Source organism: Miscanthus floridulus, unplaced genomic scaffold (assembly GCF_019320115.1).
Source record: "Miscanthus floridulus cultivar M001 unplaced genomic scaffold, ASM1932011v1 os_2624_4_5, whole genome shotgun sequence".
Classification (NCBI taxonomy): Eukaryota; Viridiplantae; Streptophyta; class Magnoliopsida; order Poales; family Poaceae; genus Miscanthus; species Miscanthus floridulus.
Window position 1 is genome coordinate 69,188 of NW_027098416.1, and position 17,416 is coordinate 86,603.

At 42.6% G+C, this 17,416-nt stretch overlaps 1 protein-coding gene across 1 annotated transcript; it reads right to left on the minus strand.

The window, feature by feature from the left end:
• Nucleotides 1–16,094: 16,094 nt before the first annotated feature.
• Nucleotides 16,095–17,334, minus strand: LOC136535243 (uncharacterized). Its single transcript, XM_066527542.1, has 2 exons — nt 17,204–17,334; nt 16,095–16,810 (listed from the first exon to the last, which is right to left on the minus strand). Exons 1-2 carry the CDS (start codon nt 17,236–17,238, stop codon nt 16,327–16,329), a joined length of 519 nt encoding a protein of 172 aa, XP_066383639.1. The 5' UTR covers nt 17,239–17,334; the 3' UTR covers nt 16,095–16,326.
• Nucleotides 17,335–17,416: the final 82 nt, after the last annotated feature.

Below are 17,416 nucleotides of genomic sequence, written 5' to 3' on the forward strand. Positions count from 1 at the left end.
CCTCAGTGCTCGGTCATCACTAGCAACGCTAGGGACTCCTCGCTCCTTGGTGCTCGGTCATCGCCAGCGACGTCGGGGACTCCTCGCTCCTCGGTGCTCGGTCATCGCCGCTGACGCCGGGGACTCCTTGCTCCTCGGTGCTCGGTCATCGCTGCCTACACCGGGGACTCCTCGCTCCTCGCTCCTTAGTGCTCGATCATCGCCACCTACACTGGGGACTCCTCGGTGCTCGGTCATTGCCAGCAACACCGAGGACTCCTCGCTCCTCGGTGCTCGGTCATCACCGCCTACGCCGGTGACTCCTCGGTGCACGGTCATCGCCAGCGACGCCGGGGACTCCTCGCTCCTCGGTGCTCGGTCATCACCGCCTACAATGGGGACTCCTCGCTCCTTGGTTCTCAGTCATCGCCAGCTACGCTGGGAACTCCCTGGTTGGTCGGACATCGCCGGCTATGCTGGGGACTCCTTGGTGCTCGGATCTTGCTATGTCTTGTCAATGTGCTATCAAGCTGCTCCAAGCTGTTCGGATTAGGGTGCTGATCTTGGGCAGCACATCTGGGGTCTTAATACGCACATGTTAGACGACGTCGGCAAGCTTTCAAACTTCTTTGACCCTACTACAAGATTCATTCTTCATCTTCTAGCAGGCTCGGGGACTAAGTGGGCACACTTCACCTTGCGGTGAATGTGCTTGTTCTCATCTCGAGGCTACGCCTAGGGACTACCTGCCTGCTCGGCTAGTCTTCTACTTTATGACCCTGGCACCACGTGACTACGTCACCTACTGTTAGGCTTGGGGACTAGCTGTGGGGGTATGGCCCCCAAGACATGGACCGCACCATCGGAGGTGGCCCAGCCCACAAGATCAAGGCATGCATGGCGCTGCTCGGCGTGCATCGCAAGACATTGTATAGTACCAAATAGGATACTTACCTTGTAACCCTACCTCCTCCAGAGTATATAAGGAGAGGTAGGGGTCCCCTAGCGGATATGCTACATCAAGCTACTTGGTCGTACAGATCAATACAATACACCAAAGACATAGGACGTAGGGTATTACGTCAATCAGATGGCTCGAACCTGTCTAAATCGCTATCTCTGCGCCTTGTGTCACCATCCGGTTCCTGATTACACGCACCCCCACTGACAAATCTACCATCGCGGGATACCCCTTGGTGGACTGCCGAGCATCTTTTGTTGACACTCTCGCTAGCTCATTGAGTGGAGCCATGCTCACCGTCGCCGCCGCACACCTCCACTATGGTCGCATGCCACAGCCACAACACCACCATCAAATCCATCATGCCCATAGCTCTGCCACCATCTCCTCTACCTCGACGACCCACTAGTGCCACCTTCTAAGCCAAGGTAAAGCCACATTACGCATCGCCATCACCGCCATGGCCATGGAGTGCTGCCAAGCTCCGAGCTCGCCATGGCTAGCCCTCTCTATTGCTCCTCCTACCTCATTCTCCCATGTTTCATCGTCGCCTTAGGTCACAGAAGCTCATGCCATAGCCGGTTTAACCGCTACCACCACAATTGCACGAAGCGCGCTCACCATGGCCGCGAGCTCAAGCTCACCATGGCCTACCCTAGCTAGACCCCATTACCCCCCTATAGCATGTGTTTATGCAATGCCATGAACCCTAGCACCATCCCTAAAGACAGAGACCCATCACCGACCACCGTCTCGTCGGAACGACAAGAGCCGCCACGTGCGCTGTGTGCCACCGCACCGCCATGCAGGTGATTGGACCACACCACTGCTCCACTGTGACCTAGACCTAACCCTAGAGCTCTACTAGGAACCCTTGATGCTATAGCCACTCTTTCCTAACTGTATTGTCATCGGAGACGATGAGCCCGCCGTAGAGCACCTCTGTCGTGCTGCCATTATCGTCGGCAAGGTTGCTTCGGTGATGCGCTGAGCCAATTGAGGGTACCCCTTGATGTGGCTTGACTAGGCTAGTGTCATGGTGAAGATCTCACTGCCGGTGACCTCGCCACCGGTGAGTTATCGTCGGTCAACCGCCATGCCCCAGCCTCTGTTTCTCTGTCATGTGGAAATGGTTGACCTATGGGCCCCGGTATCAGCCACAGTGGGTGCATAGACCGGGTGTACCTAGCTATAGCTCCCGGTTGGAAATTTGATTTTTCTTTATTGTTTTTCTAGATTTTGTAGCAAACTTGCAAAAAACATATCTAGAGTTAGGAGTGTCCAAATTAGGTGATCCAAATTTTGTTGGATTCACCATGAAGTGTACTATTTAATAAAAATATGAAACCTACTGTTTGGGATATTTTTCTTGGAGAATTAAATTGAGCTAGATAAGTGCTTTTAAATTTGTTTCTATAAACACATTTGGACAGGGTAAAGCAGGTAAATTTGGCTCCGAATCATAGTATAATAAGGAATAAAAGTCATCAATATTAAACATGAGCATGGAGGATAAACTATTCTTAGGTAGGGTTTGGTTAGAAGTAAGGTGGGGTGGGACATTCCTGTCTTTTATTTCTAGGATGGGATGGGACATGGGACGACTATAATTTCTGCTTGGTTGAAGAGGGATGAGACCAACCCATTTTCTGTTTGGTATGAGGACATCAAAAGCAGGATCTCCCACTGATAGGTGGGGTCATTTATCAGGTTTTTTGTTTTCTTATTTCCTATAATTTTTTGCGCCTATTCGGCATCAGAATTTCTAGCCCCTGCGCGGTATCTTCCGTCCCGCACCTCCTCCTCCCTCGATAGGCGGCTAACGCTGGTGCCGCTGCTCTCCTGCCCGTCCATGCTTGCTCCTGCTCCTCTGGCTTGCGCTAGAGCATGCCTGTGCTCGCTCCTACTCCTACTCCTCCTCGCCGAAGCCCGCCCTTGCTCACATGATTTGTTTTGATGCATATGATTTGTTGGGATAAATAGTTGTGCTTAGACGTAATTGGTTATATGCATCTAGTTAATTATTGCTTTATAATTCAACTAAATGGCTGCATGAGTAGTTTCTGTTGTGTTGACAAATTCATGATGATAATGACCTCTTCTATGAAACTTACTAATAACAAATTTGTAGAAAACTTGCTCATCTAGCATGTCCTAAAATTTCATAGTCATAGGCCTAATGGTTTAAGAGTTATAGCTATTAGAAATCTGCTGTCAGATTTGCTTGTCCTCTAGACAGATCTGAAAGATTGAATTGTTTGACCTCGATCACTACTGAATCACCTTAAGATGATTAAAATAAAGTTGTAGGCAATTTCATAAGATTTCCAGAAAGTCCAAGATCATATTGTTTGGATGTGTAAAACTCTAGTTATGGTCAAAACAAGTGGCTGCTGTCTTGTAGTCCAGAAAATGCTTAAATGGACATTTGTTTAATTACTACAGAAGAGATATGCACCTACTCAGTAAAAGAATTTAATCTTGTTATCACCCTAATACCTTGCTGTTAAGAACACTCATGAGTATGCATTTCATCATATTGTCCATGTCATTACCTATGCATCCATGATATCTTATTCGTGCTCAGCATATAGGATCGCCCGAAGGAATCACCCTCTTAGAGTTCGAAGTAGCGGAGGAGGGGAATCAAGAGACACCCCTAGCCCGTAGCTCCCGAAGGTGAGGAGCATGCTCCAAAAGAACTTTTGGAGTGCCCTGGCCACCGACCCGCTTCTTTCTTGAAAGGCAAGCCAGTGGAGCATTCTAAGTCTCCTATGTTTTATAAAATATCATTTGAGTCTTTTATGTTTGATGCATTAGGTTATAAGAGTTGATTTGGAAAAATCTGATGCATAGAACTAGCCTTGTCCAGATATATACTTTAAACCCTGTGTAGGTCCTAGGATCGAATATATGCTTAGCCATGCTTAGATCGGTAGAAGTCAGGTGATATCCTATCACCTGCGAGATATAGGTGGATACCAGAGCACGGTTGGCTGTATTTGCTATCGTGGAAAAGAACCATGGGATAATATAATTGGAGGCCAGGCGAAGTCTATGTGTAGGTTGACTCATGTGATTCCATCTGTGCCAATTAAGGACCGTATTGTAGGAGGTCCTCTTATCATTTTGAATGCATGCCTCTCACTTAGCGGGCCAGATAACTCGTTTTGACTGCGAAGCCAGGTAGCTCAACTCAGGTTGGGCCTTGTTCTGTCAAAGTGCGCACTCTGGATGGTAGTAAGGATGTGTAGGGAGCCAAACATGAGCCCAAGGGTAGGGTAGTCCTGATCATCCTGGCAGCTGGTTGTCCCTAGTTGTGCGGCGCTGATCGAACCCGTGAAATGTGTACCTGAGTTGTACCAAAGGTGACCTAAGACTACCTTGGCGCAGGTATGTCTAGGTTTGTGTTAGGAATAACTGCCCAGTTGGTTGCAATCGATTCGAATCATCATCTATCCTGGATAGTGAGAAACTTGGTGGAGACCATTCATCGTAATAATTGAACTATGGAATGTGATGGTTATGATGAACATGGAAAATATTACACCGGCTATGGTTACTATTGTATGTTACTAATGATATCTCACATGTTTGACATATGTTAGTTGCTAATCTAGAGATGAATAGCTATAATCAACTTGGTTACCAAATTACAAAATATATAGCTCAACTAGTGGCTCAAGCTAGCTCCACTTATAAAGCCTTGCATGATCCTTAGAATCACTTTATTTTTGGTTTATGACGGGTAAGTCTAGTTGAGTACCTTCTTGTACTTAGGGTTTATTTCCCACTTGTTACACATAACACAGTGTATCATGGGTATTATAAGAACTGCTTCTCGCCCGCTGTGGAAGAGGAGTAAGCCAGGGCATGGTGCTTCTATTTATATATCTTATCTATGATGCTTTTGTGGGTGGTGATCACAAACTAGATTGTATTAAACAATGGTGTGAGATGTTGGTTTTAAAACTACTTTGCTTCTACTACTACTTTATTTGGAACTTGAGTTGTAATTACTTTAATCATACTCTGATGTATGGCAATGTATTTGTGAACTCTATGTAATATGTGGCATGTATATTGAATCATGTATGATCTTGGTTGTATGTTGGCGATTAATCAAGACCATTCGTGGTACTCGATGGACTACCGGATTTATATGGGCTCAAGTATGATAGTGCGACTGCATTCGTAGGCTGCCATTGTACTTATGCTCTTATAAATTAGACGGTTCTGTCACACTGTTGAAGATAGTTAGGATTATTAACTATGTAATCATTATTCAGATGTTGTATCAGTAATTCACACTTAATATCTAATTTATATTTTGTGCGCATCTCTATAATTTAATTATTGACTATGTAATCAAATATTGAGATGATGTTCACAAACACTATTATTTGATAATTATAGACCATTAATTAATTACCATAGAATTAAATAATCAAGACACAATTTTTTGTGTTATTTTATAATATAAACTAATAATATTTACAAACAATAAACGAATAAAAGAAAAACAAAATCAATCCCAGTCTAAATAAAAGAAAATTGAACAAAACTTTTAATAGTGTGTCTAAATAAAAGAAAATAGAATATAAACTAATTTCTAGAATATTTTTCTATCTTATTAATTAATAGTGTGATACGGTTATATCACTAGCGGTTTCATTACAAAACCGGCAGTGATGGACACCATCAGTATCAGTTTTGTTTTAAAACCGACAGTGATGTGTCTAGCCCCTATAAAAAGGCACTAGGAACATACACGTGCACACACCCTCACTTCACTCTCATTTCTCAGTTTTATGTACTCTCACTTCTCACTCTTTTCACTCTACGTGATCATGGCTCCTAGATATTTCATTACAGGTATATATATTCTCATCTCTCACATTATAGCTATGTATATATGCATCGTCGATCTATATTTATTTAGTTTGTGACATTTTACTTGGCATATTTTATATAATGTAGTATATATTTTTCTATTCATATTTCTTGAATTTTATTAGGTACAATGCAATATATATATTCTCATCTTCCATATTCTAGCTATGTATATATATGCATCGCTCTATATTTATTTAGTTTGCTACATTTTACTTGGCACATTTTATATAATGAAATATATATTTATAGTCATATTTCTTGAATTTTATTAGGTGGGATGAATGAACCTCCCCCACCATAAGAACCAGGTTTCCACTCTAGCGATGATCCATTCGATCCTGATGTGGCCATTCCAAACCACCCTATTCAAGCTATCGTATGAAATATTTTCTAACGTCTTATTTTTTATGCTAATTAATTAATAATTGTAGTTTAAATTCTGTAATAAGTGTTGTTTCATAATATGTATGGACTCATTAAAATAATATCATTGTTGCATATGTCATAGACGATAGCCCTGATAGAGTGGCTGCAGCGGGTGCGTGTGTGCGGTGTGTGTGGGCCGGCTGGGCCGGGAGGTTAAATCCCCCCTTTCCCGAGTGCCCCCGATCTAGCACTCGACGAAGTTTTTTTTTTAATTCTTTGCCGAGTGCCACCTGGCCTAGCACTCGGTAAAGAGGGTTTTTTTTTAAAAAATCTTTGACAAGTGCCCCCGGACTGGCACTCGGTAAAGAGGGGTTTTTAAATTTTTTTAAAAAATCTTTGCCGAGTGTCATACGTCCTGGCACTCGGTAAATCGGTGATTTTGCTGAGTGTCATTTTTTTGACACTCGGCAAACCATATATTTTTTTTCACTTTTGACCTCCAAACTTTTTCTGCAGTCCTCATACAATACCTGATACTCCATGTTCTAATGTGGCACATTTCTCGGACTTTTTCTATATTTCTTTAATTTATTTCATTTAATTGAATTTTCTTGGATAATTCAAATTATAACTGGTAGTCATTTGAATAATAAAAAATGAATGAAAAAATGATATTCATGTTATTTAGTATAATGTGAGGCCGTATCCAGGACCAGACCACCAATTTCGAACATCTTATTCATGAAACATGATCACGAACTTGCGGTCGAGTTGTTTTTAAATTCTATAAAAAGCAAACGAAGTCCGAAAATCATGAAACTTGTCAAGATGTCATGATATCATATGTGGAGGCTATGATACAAATTTGAGAAGGTTTCGCGCAAGTTGTCACGTACGATGCTTGCAAATCGAAGAATCTCCGAAGAAGTTTCATGATTTCGTGAAGAGGCCGACGAGGTCGACGAACCTACCAAGCAGAGCGGGCGAGGTCCGGATGCACACGAACCGAGACCCCTCCCGAGCGGAGGGGGTGAGGTTGATCGTTTATCTTATTTAAAAAGTTTTGTATAAATTATAAAATAAATAAATCATTATTAAAGTATCTCTAATAATAAAATAAGTCATAACATAATATTTATATAAAAAATTTAAATAACACGGATAGTCAAACAAGATATCTTAAAATAAAAAATGACACTTTTTTTTTTGGACGAGAGAGTATGATTAGGAGGACCTGGAAATGAGCGCCCCCCAATCCCGGGTCCCGGCCCTGACCCTGGCCCCTGACGACGTCGGCGATGTGCTGGCAGGACGGTTGACTGGTAAATGGGTTTCTCAGCCAACAAACGGGACTGCGTGAGGATTTGGGCCAGCCGATGGGCCCGCACGGCAGCGACAAAGCCACGCACACGAACAGGCAACCAAGAGAACCAGTTGCAAATCAGTCGATTAATCGGCCCGGGTCAGTAAAAATTGCCCGGCGTCGAAACCGCATTTGCCAAATTCACGCGGATGCCCCCATCGTCCTCCAATTTATTGAGCGTTGAAGATCTACCAATGAGTCATAATAGCACATCTCTGTTGAGTCCTATTACATGTAGGATTTAAGTCATCGTATAATATCCGTATTCCATTTTACTACTAGAGTTGATATTGTGCTTGTCTCTATAGTTAGTGTGCATATTCCTGCTTCCCGTTGCAAGACTAACCACATTAGTCACACATGTAGCGATCGAGCACAAAAATTAGTTCAATAAGTGTTGGCGCACAAGGCTGCCACACACCACAATGCTAGACGCCCAGATTGCAGATTGGTGAACCATCAGCGAGATCGCAAGCACTGGACAGTCTATTGATGGCAATATTATGCATACCAGACAGTACCCTCGATGCTAGAACATGTGGATCACAGATCGATGAACTCTCCGCGAATTTGTGGACACTAGACCATCCAACAAAAGTGGAAGTGTACACATCAGACAATCCCCACAGCATTGGAGCAAGCACGCTAGATTGTCCGGTAAGAGCCATCTGACCGTTCGCTCCAGACCATCTGGTGCTCTCTGTTTTACCGGGAAGACCATCGGACACCAACCCGGGAAGAACCCCATCGGGGTTGGTGCACTTAGGGTTGTTCTAAGATCAACAAGACTACTAACGCCTACAAACTTCATTGCAAAGCTTGAAGAACAGCAGATATGGGGTTGGAAGAGATTAGGGCCGGCAAAAGGAGATGGAAAAGGTAAAATAGATGAAACATATGTGTTTTCCCTCAATCGGGTGTGGCCCTTTATAATTATAGGGTGGTAGGTCTATCCCGAGGTAGAGTCCAAATACATCACGAATGCATTATCAAAATCGACCTATATCAAACAAGGAAATTGGGTCCTTCTCAGACTCGACCTGGGAAGTCACAAAGGACCATTCGGTGTAACGCACTAGATCGTCTGGTGCATGTATTCGGCTAAGGCATGCCAATTTTGACTGCAAACATATACCCCTGCTTTTCGGCAAGGCTTATGTTCCAAAAAACAATATTCTATACAGAAGTTACCTAAGGGTGATGATAAGCAACAACTCATCGACCATATTTGTTGTGAGAGCGATTATTAATGTATCGGCCATAGCACTTGATCAATTTCAATGTGAAATAGAAACAACTTGTTTTGCTTTCGTACCTTCTTGATGGATGTAGATTTTGCTAGAAACACCTCCACTTGTCAGTCCCTTGATCCTTGCTTGTGTATTCGTTGAATTAAGCCTTCTCTTTTGTGTGTGAGACAGGATTGAGGGACACCACCTTGATTGTAGATAATCAACATCTTGTACGTTGCCCTTCTCACCTTCTTCGATGTCAACGAATCGTGACTCGATTATTGTCAACAAGAATCTGTCATTGTGATGCTCCACAAATATATATATATATATATATATATATATATACACATACATACATATTACTGTAGTTCCATGGTGAATAATTTCAAGGATATGACCAAGACCATGGTGTAGCCAGTCAGAAAAATAATATGGCAAAATACCTTGCGATGATTGATGAGTCAGCTTGTACCTTTTGTCTTGCAAGCAGTTTTGAATCTTCAACTTTCTTTGGCAAATTTTTTTTTGCTTATCAGTATCCTCCACTTTTTGATATTTGGCCCCTTCAAAGCTCGGCCTCATCTTCTTCTTCAATTTTGAGGCATCTATATATACCTTTTTTTTATTAAAATTGGCAAATCCAGCGGTTTTAGTTCCGTCCTACCCCAGCACCTTTTTGTTTTCCAAAGGCTCTGGTCTTTCTGTACAGTTTATTTCTATGGTTGATTCGGCTTCACTGGGCTGAACTAACACTTTTACATCTTGCAATCAATAGTGTTTATAGCGAACATAATATGATCAACTTGCATCCTTAAACAACAAATCAATCATCGTTAATGGCCGATTTGTATTTGCCGACGAAAGGTGCTGCAATCCTTGGTTGCAGGAGAATAGGGACTATGTCATTTATAATAGGCTCGCCACTTTTACTCATCAGGTGACGGCATAGCATGAGATATTCAGATTTTTCCTATTGCCCAATAGCTCATTGAAGATTTTATCACACTTGCCTACATCCAAAGTAAACTTAATATTTTTTTACTGATTTTTTAATCATCTTGAGAGAAGTATAAGAAGGGCGGGCCTGGTGCAAGCGGTAGAGTCTTACCGTCTGTGACCGGAAGGTCCCGGGTTCGAGTCGCGGTCTCCTCGTATTGCACAGGCGAGGGTAAGGCTTGCCACTGACACCCTTCCTCATATCCCGCATAGAGCGGGAGCTCTCTGCACTGAGAACGTCCTTTTTATCTTGAGAGGAGCACAAACATTCAATTTATCTTCGGGAGACCACACAAATTCAGTAGCATACACATCTTTGCCTTTGTCATTCAAATTATCTGATTCACATCCAAATGTAAATAGGACGACTAGACTTTTCCATTGATTTATGTGAACTAATAAATTCTTTGACTCATCTTTTACTAGCCAGAGCTTTATGCAAAACTTGACTAATATCTATAAAGTTTTGACCCTCTAGTCTTTCTTTATGATGATCTAGTTGGCTTGAATAAGATAAATTGGCCAAATCTATATCAGAAATTATCAAACTAGCATCGGTCTCTAGTGTCTCTAAACCTTCTAATGTATTCAAAAGCATTTTTATGTAATTTATGCTTAACCGATTAAGATGTGATAGTTTCAACTCACGTTCACTAGTAAAGAAATAATCATGAAATTTTTGTTCTAAATTAACAAAGGTGTAAACTGAGTTGAATAGCAAGGAAATAAAACTGTGACTGCAACACTCGATAAAGATATGGGGAAGAATCTTTTATTTGCAAATGTCAATAGAGCTAGCTTCACCACATTGTATAATAAAATTGTCCTATGTGCTCCATGGACCTTGGTACTTCTATTACCATCACTGTTGAATTTGGAAAAGACCAGGATATGTGACATAATCTTAATTTTTAGGATAGCGGTCTTCCATATGATCGATTATTGGCTTTAGGTTCTATACCAAAGGTATTACTAAATATCCCCATCATCTTATATATCTTTTAAACCAGCATGGATCACGGTTACTTCAGCACCTTTACGGCCACTCATGTCGACCATAGGTGGCATTACCATGCATATCACACCGAGAATAGATGTAGATTCCTCCACTGTAATGGTGCAGGTGTGCACGTACTTTCAAGTGCCTCACACCAATAGAGATGCTTGAGCCTCTTGTTGTAATAAAACCGTCCAATTTATAAGAGCTAAAGTACAACAGTTAATGCTAAAGACATCAACACATTCGCACTTCAACCCATATAAACCTAATAGTCTATCAAGTGTCACGCATGAAGGACCTTGATATATCCACTTCAAAACCAAGACCGTACTCGATTAAGCAACATCATATCAAATACATAGAGTTTGTAGCGGGATAAATATTATAAACCAAGTGCAGGGGGCTTGCTTGAAGTCAACTAGAGCCAGTGCTTGTAGAATTATGAATTATAGAAGTAATTTTTATAGACTATTTAAACCCCCCCCCCCCTACCATCTAAATCCTTACAAGTGTCTGTTGACAAATAAGGCATTTTCATATTTATTTTAATCCATAAAAATAACGCAATAAAAAAGAGAATGAAGTCATGAATGAAAAGACAGAAACAGTTCATGACAAAAGTTAACATGATGATAAGACAAATTATAGAGCCGAAACATATGTGAAACATTGTTTTACATAGCTGAAGCATCACAGACATGATCATAAATATTAAAAATGTGTTCTCAAATATCAAGACCATGATGATCACAAAAATAAAAGGAACCAGAAAACTAGCATAATCATCCAAATCAACCAAACAGAACATGTTGAATATGAAAGCAGTATTGCCTAGAAACATCATGATATTGATAATGAAACTCAGAAGAGGGTGAAGAAGATTATACCCTGCGGCGGAGCCGCTCGCACCAGGAAAGGCCATGGTGGTGCTTTGTTGTTGTAGTCGTCCCGCTCGATGCAGTGCAGACAAGGACGCCGTGAAGAAGCACCGCTACTGGTTCACCAGCGAGTAGTCGTGTCACCACTGACACTCCCCAAAAACGTAATCGCCCGTCTTCACCCGAGCAGGTGAAGCCCACGACGGAGACGCGTTTCGGAGGCCTACTCTTCCATCTCTGGTGCTCGCCGGAGGTGGAACGGGAAGAACTTGCGCTGCTGGAGAGTGGTGTACTTCGCCAAGAGAGCTTAACCGAGAGGGGAGGATTTGTTTTATAGGCAGAGGCCAGAAGACGAGAAGCCGACGGCACCAAGGGGTCACACCTCCCTTCTGCGGTGGAAGAGACGGAGACGGAGAACCAGGAGTCACGGGCGGCGGCGCGCGCGCGCGCGCGCGTGTGGCATCCAGGTGACCCACTTTTACTTCTCAAATAGATCGATCAATGATCAAGTATTTAAGTAGAGTCGTCTCTCGATTAAATTCCCATATGGTACAAAACCATTAATGTACATGTACGGACCATAGAGTTTAATAGAGATATTAAATAAATGGGCCAAGCCCATAATATCTAACAATATCTAACAATCCCCACCAAACTCTAGGGTACGCAGTTTGAAATTCTCAGAACCACATTCCTTTTATATACCAGTGTTTCGATGGAGACTGTTAAGTTGAACATCCATCTAGAAAGCTAGCTACACTCATCCACAACTGAACAATGGACAGAACCTTGAATTGACAGTTTTGTGCGAGATGAGTTTCACATAACCTCTTAACTGATACTAGGCTGCCAAGTGCCTTCCCTCTGTTTTGAAGCATATAAGTCACACTTCGAGGCCTTTTCATGAGCATCTAGAGATTACCCACATCTCATAGATTGTGACTAACAATCGAGCTCATATAGGTGTGTTCCTTATAGGATGTTCTGTAGGACAACATCCCCGCTATACCAAGCCGCTCGGATCACATTAAGAACTTAATCATCCTGCCTAACAGTATTAGAGAGACGGTGCATCTCCAACGAACTGAGCTATAATCTAAGGGGTCTCTCCCTCAGTCAATCAACAGCTTGTTTCGCCATCCTAATTCACGGGATCTCCGATCACATAGGATAGGTTACCGCTGTTGATGGCTCTATGTGGGTCTCAAACCCAGTTCCCTCGATGCACCTTCTATCACATTACGTGACAGACCCTTAGTGAATTGATCTGCCAGATTATTTGATGTATGGACATAGTCCAATGCAATTACTCCGGAGTTTCTCAGTTTTCTGATAGTCTTCAAACGTCTCTTCACATGCTTTGTGGACTTCATGTTATCCTTAGAACTGTTTACCTTAGTGATCACAGTTTGATTATCACAGTTCATGGAAATTGCTGGGATTGGTTTCTCAACAATCGGCAAATCCATCAGGAGATCACGGAGCCACTCTGCCTCAGCACTAGCGGTATCCAATGCGGTCAGTTCTGCTTCCATTGTAGACTTCGTTAAGATAGTCTGCTTGCAAGACTTCCAAGAAACAGCACCACCTCCAAGTAGAAACACGTATCCACTCGTGGCATACAGCTGATCCGCATCAGAAATCCAATTAGCATCACAATAACCCTCTAGTACCCTCGGATACCCGGAAAAGTGAATGCTGTAACTCATTGTCCCTTTCAAATAGCGCAGCACTCTCTCAAGAGCATTCCAGTGAGTATCTCCCGGATTTGACACAAACCGGCTCAGTTTGCTTACAGCGAACGAGATATCAGGCCTGGTTGCGCTAGCTAGGTACATAAGAGAACCAATTATCTGTGAATATCTCAATTGGTCTCTTGCAATTCTGTGATTCTTCCTCAAATGAATACTTGGATCGTACGGAGTAGGAGCAGGCGTACACTCATTGTACCCAAATCGGTTCAAGACCTTTTCCACATAGTGAGACTGCATAAGAGTTACCCCACCATTTCCTTCCTCCCTTGAAAGCTTAATGTTGAGAATAACATCAGCCTCTCCCAAGTCTTTCATCTCAAAGTTACTCGACAAAAAATCTTTTACTTCTTTAATCACATTTAGATTGTTGCCAAATATTAATATATCATCCACATATAAGCATAGTATCACACCATCACCACCACCAAACCGATAATATACACATTTATCAGCTTCATTCACAACAAAGCCGGCTGATGTTAAAGTTTTATCAAACTTCTCATGCCACTGCTTGGGGGCTTGCTTTAGGCCGTACAGGGACTTCAATAACTTACAGACTTTACCCTCTTGACCATTTGCAATAAACCCATTAGGCTGATCCATGTAGATCTCTTCCTCAAGCTCTCCATTTAGGAAGGCTGTCTTAACATCCATCTGATGAATGAAAAGACCATGTGAGGCAGCCAGGGATAGCAACACACGAATGGTCGTCAATCGAGCAACAGGTGAGTAAGTATCAAAGTAATCTTCACCTTCCTTCTGTGTATAACCCTTAGCAACAAGCCTAGCTTTGTACTTCTCAATTGTACCATCAGGCCTCAGCTTCTTTTTAAACACCCATTTACAGCCCACAGGTTTGCAACCAAATGGACGATCAACCACTTCCCACGTCCCATTGGACATAATGGAGTTCATCTCACTTTGCACTGCCTCCTTCCACATGTCAGAATTAGGAGAAGAGTATGCCTCAAAAATGGTTGTGGGAGTGTCATCCACGAGATATATAATAAAGTCTTCTCCAAAGGATTTTGCAACTCTTTGCCTCTTACTCCTTCGAGTGACAGTATTATCATCCTTCTCAGGATTTTGCTCAAGCTCATAGGTGTTATCATCAGCGTGTATATTTGATTCATGAAGTTCAGGAATAGAATCATGACTAGACATTCTAGATGCACCTATTTTCATTGGAAATTCATTCTCAAAGAATGTGGCATCTCTAGACTCCATGACCGTTCCAACAGCCATATCAGGAGCACTAGAATTTATTATTAAAAAACGATAGCCCACACTATGAATGGCATAGCCTAAGAAAACACAATCTACAGTTTTTGGTCCAAGCTTTCGCTTTTTGTTTATTGGCACATTCACTTTGGCCAAACAACCCCAAACGCGAAGATAAGAAATATTTAATCTCTTTTTCTCCCAATCCTCAAATGGAGTGATTTCTTTGTTCTTTGTGGGCACTCTATTTAGGACATGATTCGCAGTTAAAATTGCCTCACCCCACCATTCCTTAAATAAACCAGCTGTCTCCAACATGGCATTCACCAAGTCAGTTAGAGTGCGGTTCTTTCTTTCAGCAATCCCATTGGATTGTGGTGAGTATGGAGGTGTCCTCTCATGAATTATACCGTGCACCGCGCAAAACTCAGAAAATTCATTAGAGAAATATTCTGCCCCGCGATCGGACCGCAACCGTTTGATATGCTTTTCAAGTTGATTCTCAGCCTCGGCTTTAAAGGTTTTAAAATAATGTAATGCCTCATCTTTTGTTTTAATTAGGTACACATAGCAATATCGAGTGCAATCATCTATGAACGTTATGAAGTATCTCTTACCACCTTTTGTCAAAATTACGTTCATTTCACAAATATCGGAATGGATGAGATCAAGTGGTGCCAACTCTCTCGCCACAGCTGCCTTGTGAGGCTTGCGAGGTTGTTTTGCCTCAACGCATGTATGACATTTGGAGCTTTTGGCAACGTCAAATTTAGGAATTAAATTCAAACCAGCTAAGCGGGACATGCAACCAAGATTAACATGACATAATCGAGAATGCCAAACATTCATCTCAACATTAACGTTATTAACGACATTATTCACTGCAAGAGGTAAAGTATCAACCAAAGACAAGCGGAACAAGCCTCCGCTCTCATAGCCTTTTCCAACAAAGGTTCCATACTTTGACATAACACATTTATTCGACTCAAACACAAGTTTAAAACCGTCTCGACATAGCAGAGAGCCACTAATAAGATTTTTCCTTATTGAGGGGACATGATGCACGTTCTTGAGTTGCACGGTCTTCCCCGAAGTAAGCTTCAGATCCACCGTACCAACACCATGAACACCAGCACGCGCGCCATTCCCCATCAGCAAGGCTCCACTCCTCCCGACCTGGTAAAAAGAAAACAAGGACTTATCAGCACACACATGTATATTTGCACCTGTATCAACCCACCAATCAGGTGAGGAACAAACTGTAAATGCAGATAAATTACCATACCCAGCAGCGTCTGCATCAGTCTCAATGGTGTTGACTGTCTTCGCCTTTGGTGGGGGCTTCCACTTAGCCTCAGGACACTCTCTAGAAAAGTGCCCAGTGTTCCCACAAGTGAAGCAGTTCATCTTTGCCTTGTCTAATCCCATCTTCTTAATATTACCTTTCTTGAAGAAGGTAGTGGATTTCTGCTTAAGCTCCTGCTGGGGCTTCTTCTTTTGTGGCTTAGGACGAAACTTTTGCACCACATGTGCACTAGTAGTCGCCTCACCATTCCCGCCCTTGCTCTTTCCCTTAACATCCTTTGCTCTTGCCTTGTCCTCAACATCAAGAGTGCCAACAAGTTCAGCAATGCTAAACTGCTGCCTCTTGTGTTTCAAGGTAGTAGCAAAATCAGTCTAGGAAGGTGGCAGCTTAGCAATAATGCAACCTGCCACGAACCTGTCAGGGAGAGGACAGCCGTACAGCTCCAATTCCTTCACCAGTCCCTGTATCTCATGAGCCTGTTCGACTACAGGACGGTTATCCACCATCTTGTAGTCATGGAACTGCTCCATGATGTACAGCTCAGAACCGGCGTCGGAAAGACCGTACCGGGCCTCAAGGGCTTCCCACACAGCTCTGCCAGTCGGGAGTGGTATGTAGGCATCAACCAGAGAATCATTGATGATGCTCAACAGTGCAGCCTTGCACATGGTCTCAGCATGTCCCCAAGCCTGCTCATCCTCATCGGATCTCACAGTAGCAGGCTGCTCATTGAGCACATGACCACAGCGCATGGCCGACAACCACAGAAGGGCTTTCTCACGCCACCTCTTGTAGTGAGTGCCCTCAAACGGCGTAGGCTTTAGCATGCCCGCAAAGCCAACAGATGAAAATGGCCTGAAATTACGTTTTTGGATTGTTGACAAATAAGGCATTTTCATATTTATTTTAATCCATAAAAATAACGCAATAAAAAAGAGAATGAAGTCATGAATGAAAAGACAGAAACAGTTCATGACAAAAGTTAACATGATGATAAGACAAATTATAGAGCCGAAACATATGTGAAACATTGTTTTACATAGCTGAAGCATCACAGACATGATCATAAATATTAAAAATGTGTTCTCAAATATCAAGACCATGATGATCACAAAAATAAAAGGAACCAGAAAACCAGCATAATCATCCAAATCAACCAAACAGAACATGTTGAATATGAAAGCAGTATTGCCTAGAAACATCATGATATTGATAATGAAACTCAGAAGAGGGTGAAGAAGATTATACCCTGCGGCGGAGCCGCTCGCACCAGGAAAGGCCATGGTGGTGCTTTGTTGTTGTAGTCGTCCCGCTCGATGCAGTGCAGACAAGGACGCCGTGAAGAAGCACCGCTACTGGTTCACCAGCGAGTAGTCGTGTCACCACTGACACTCCCCAAAAACGTAATCGCCCGTCTTCACCCGAGCAGGTGAAGCCCACGACGGAGACGCGTTTCGGAGG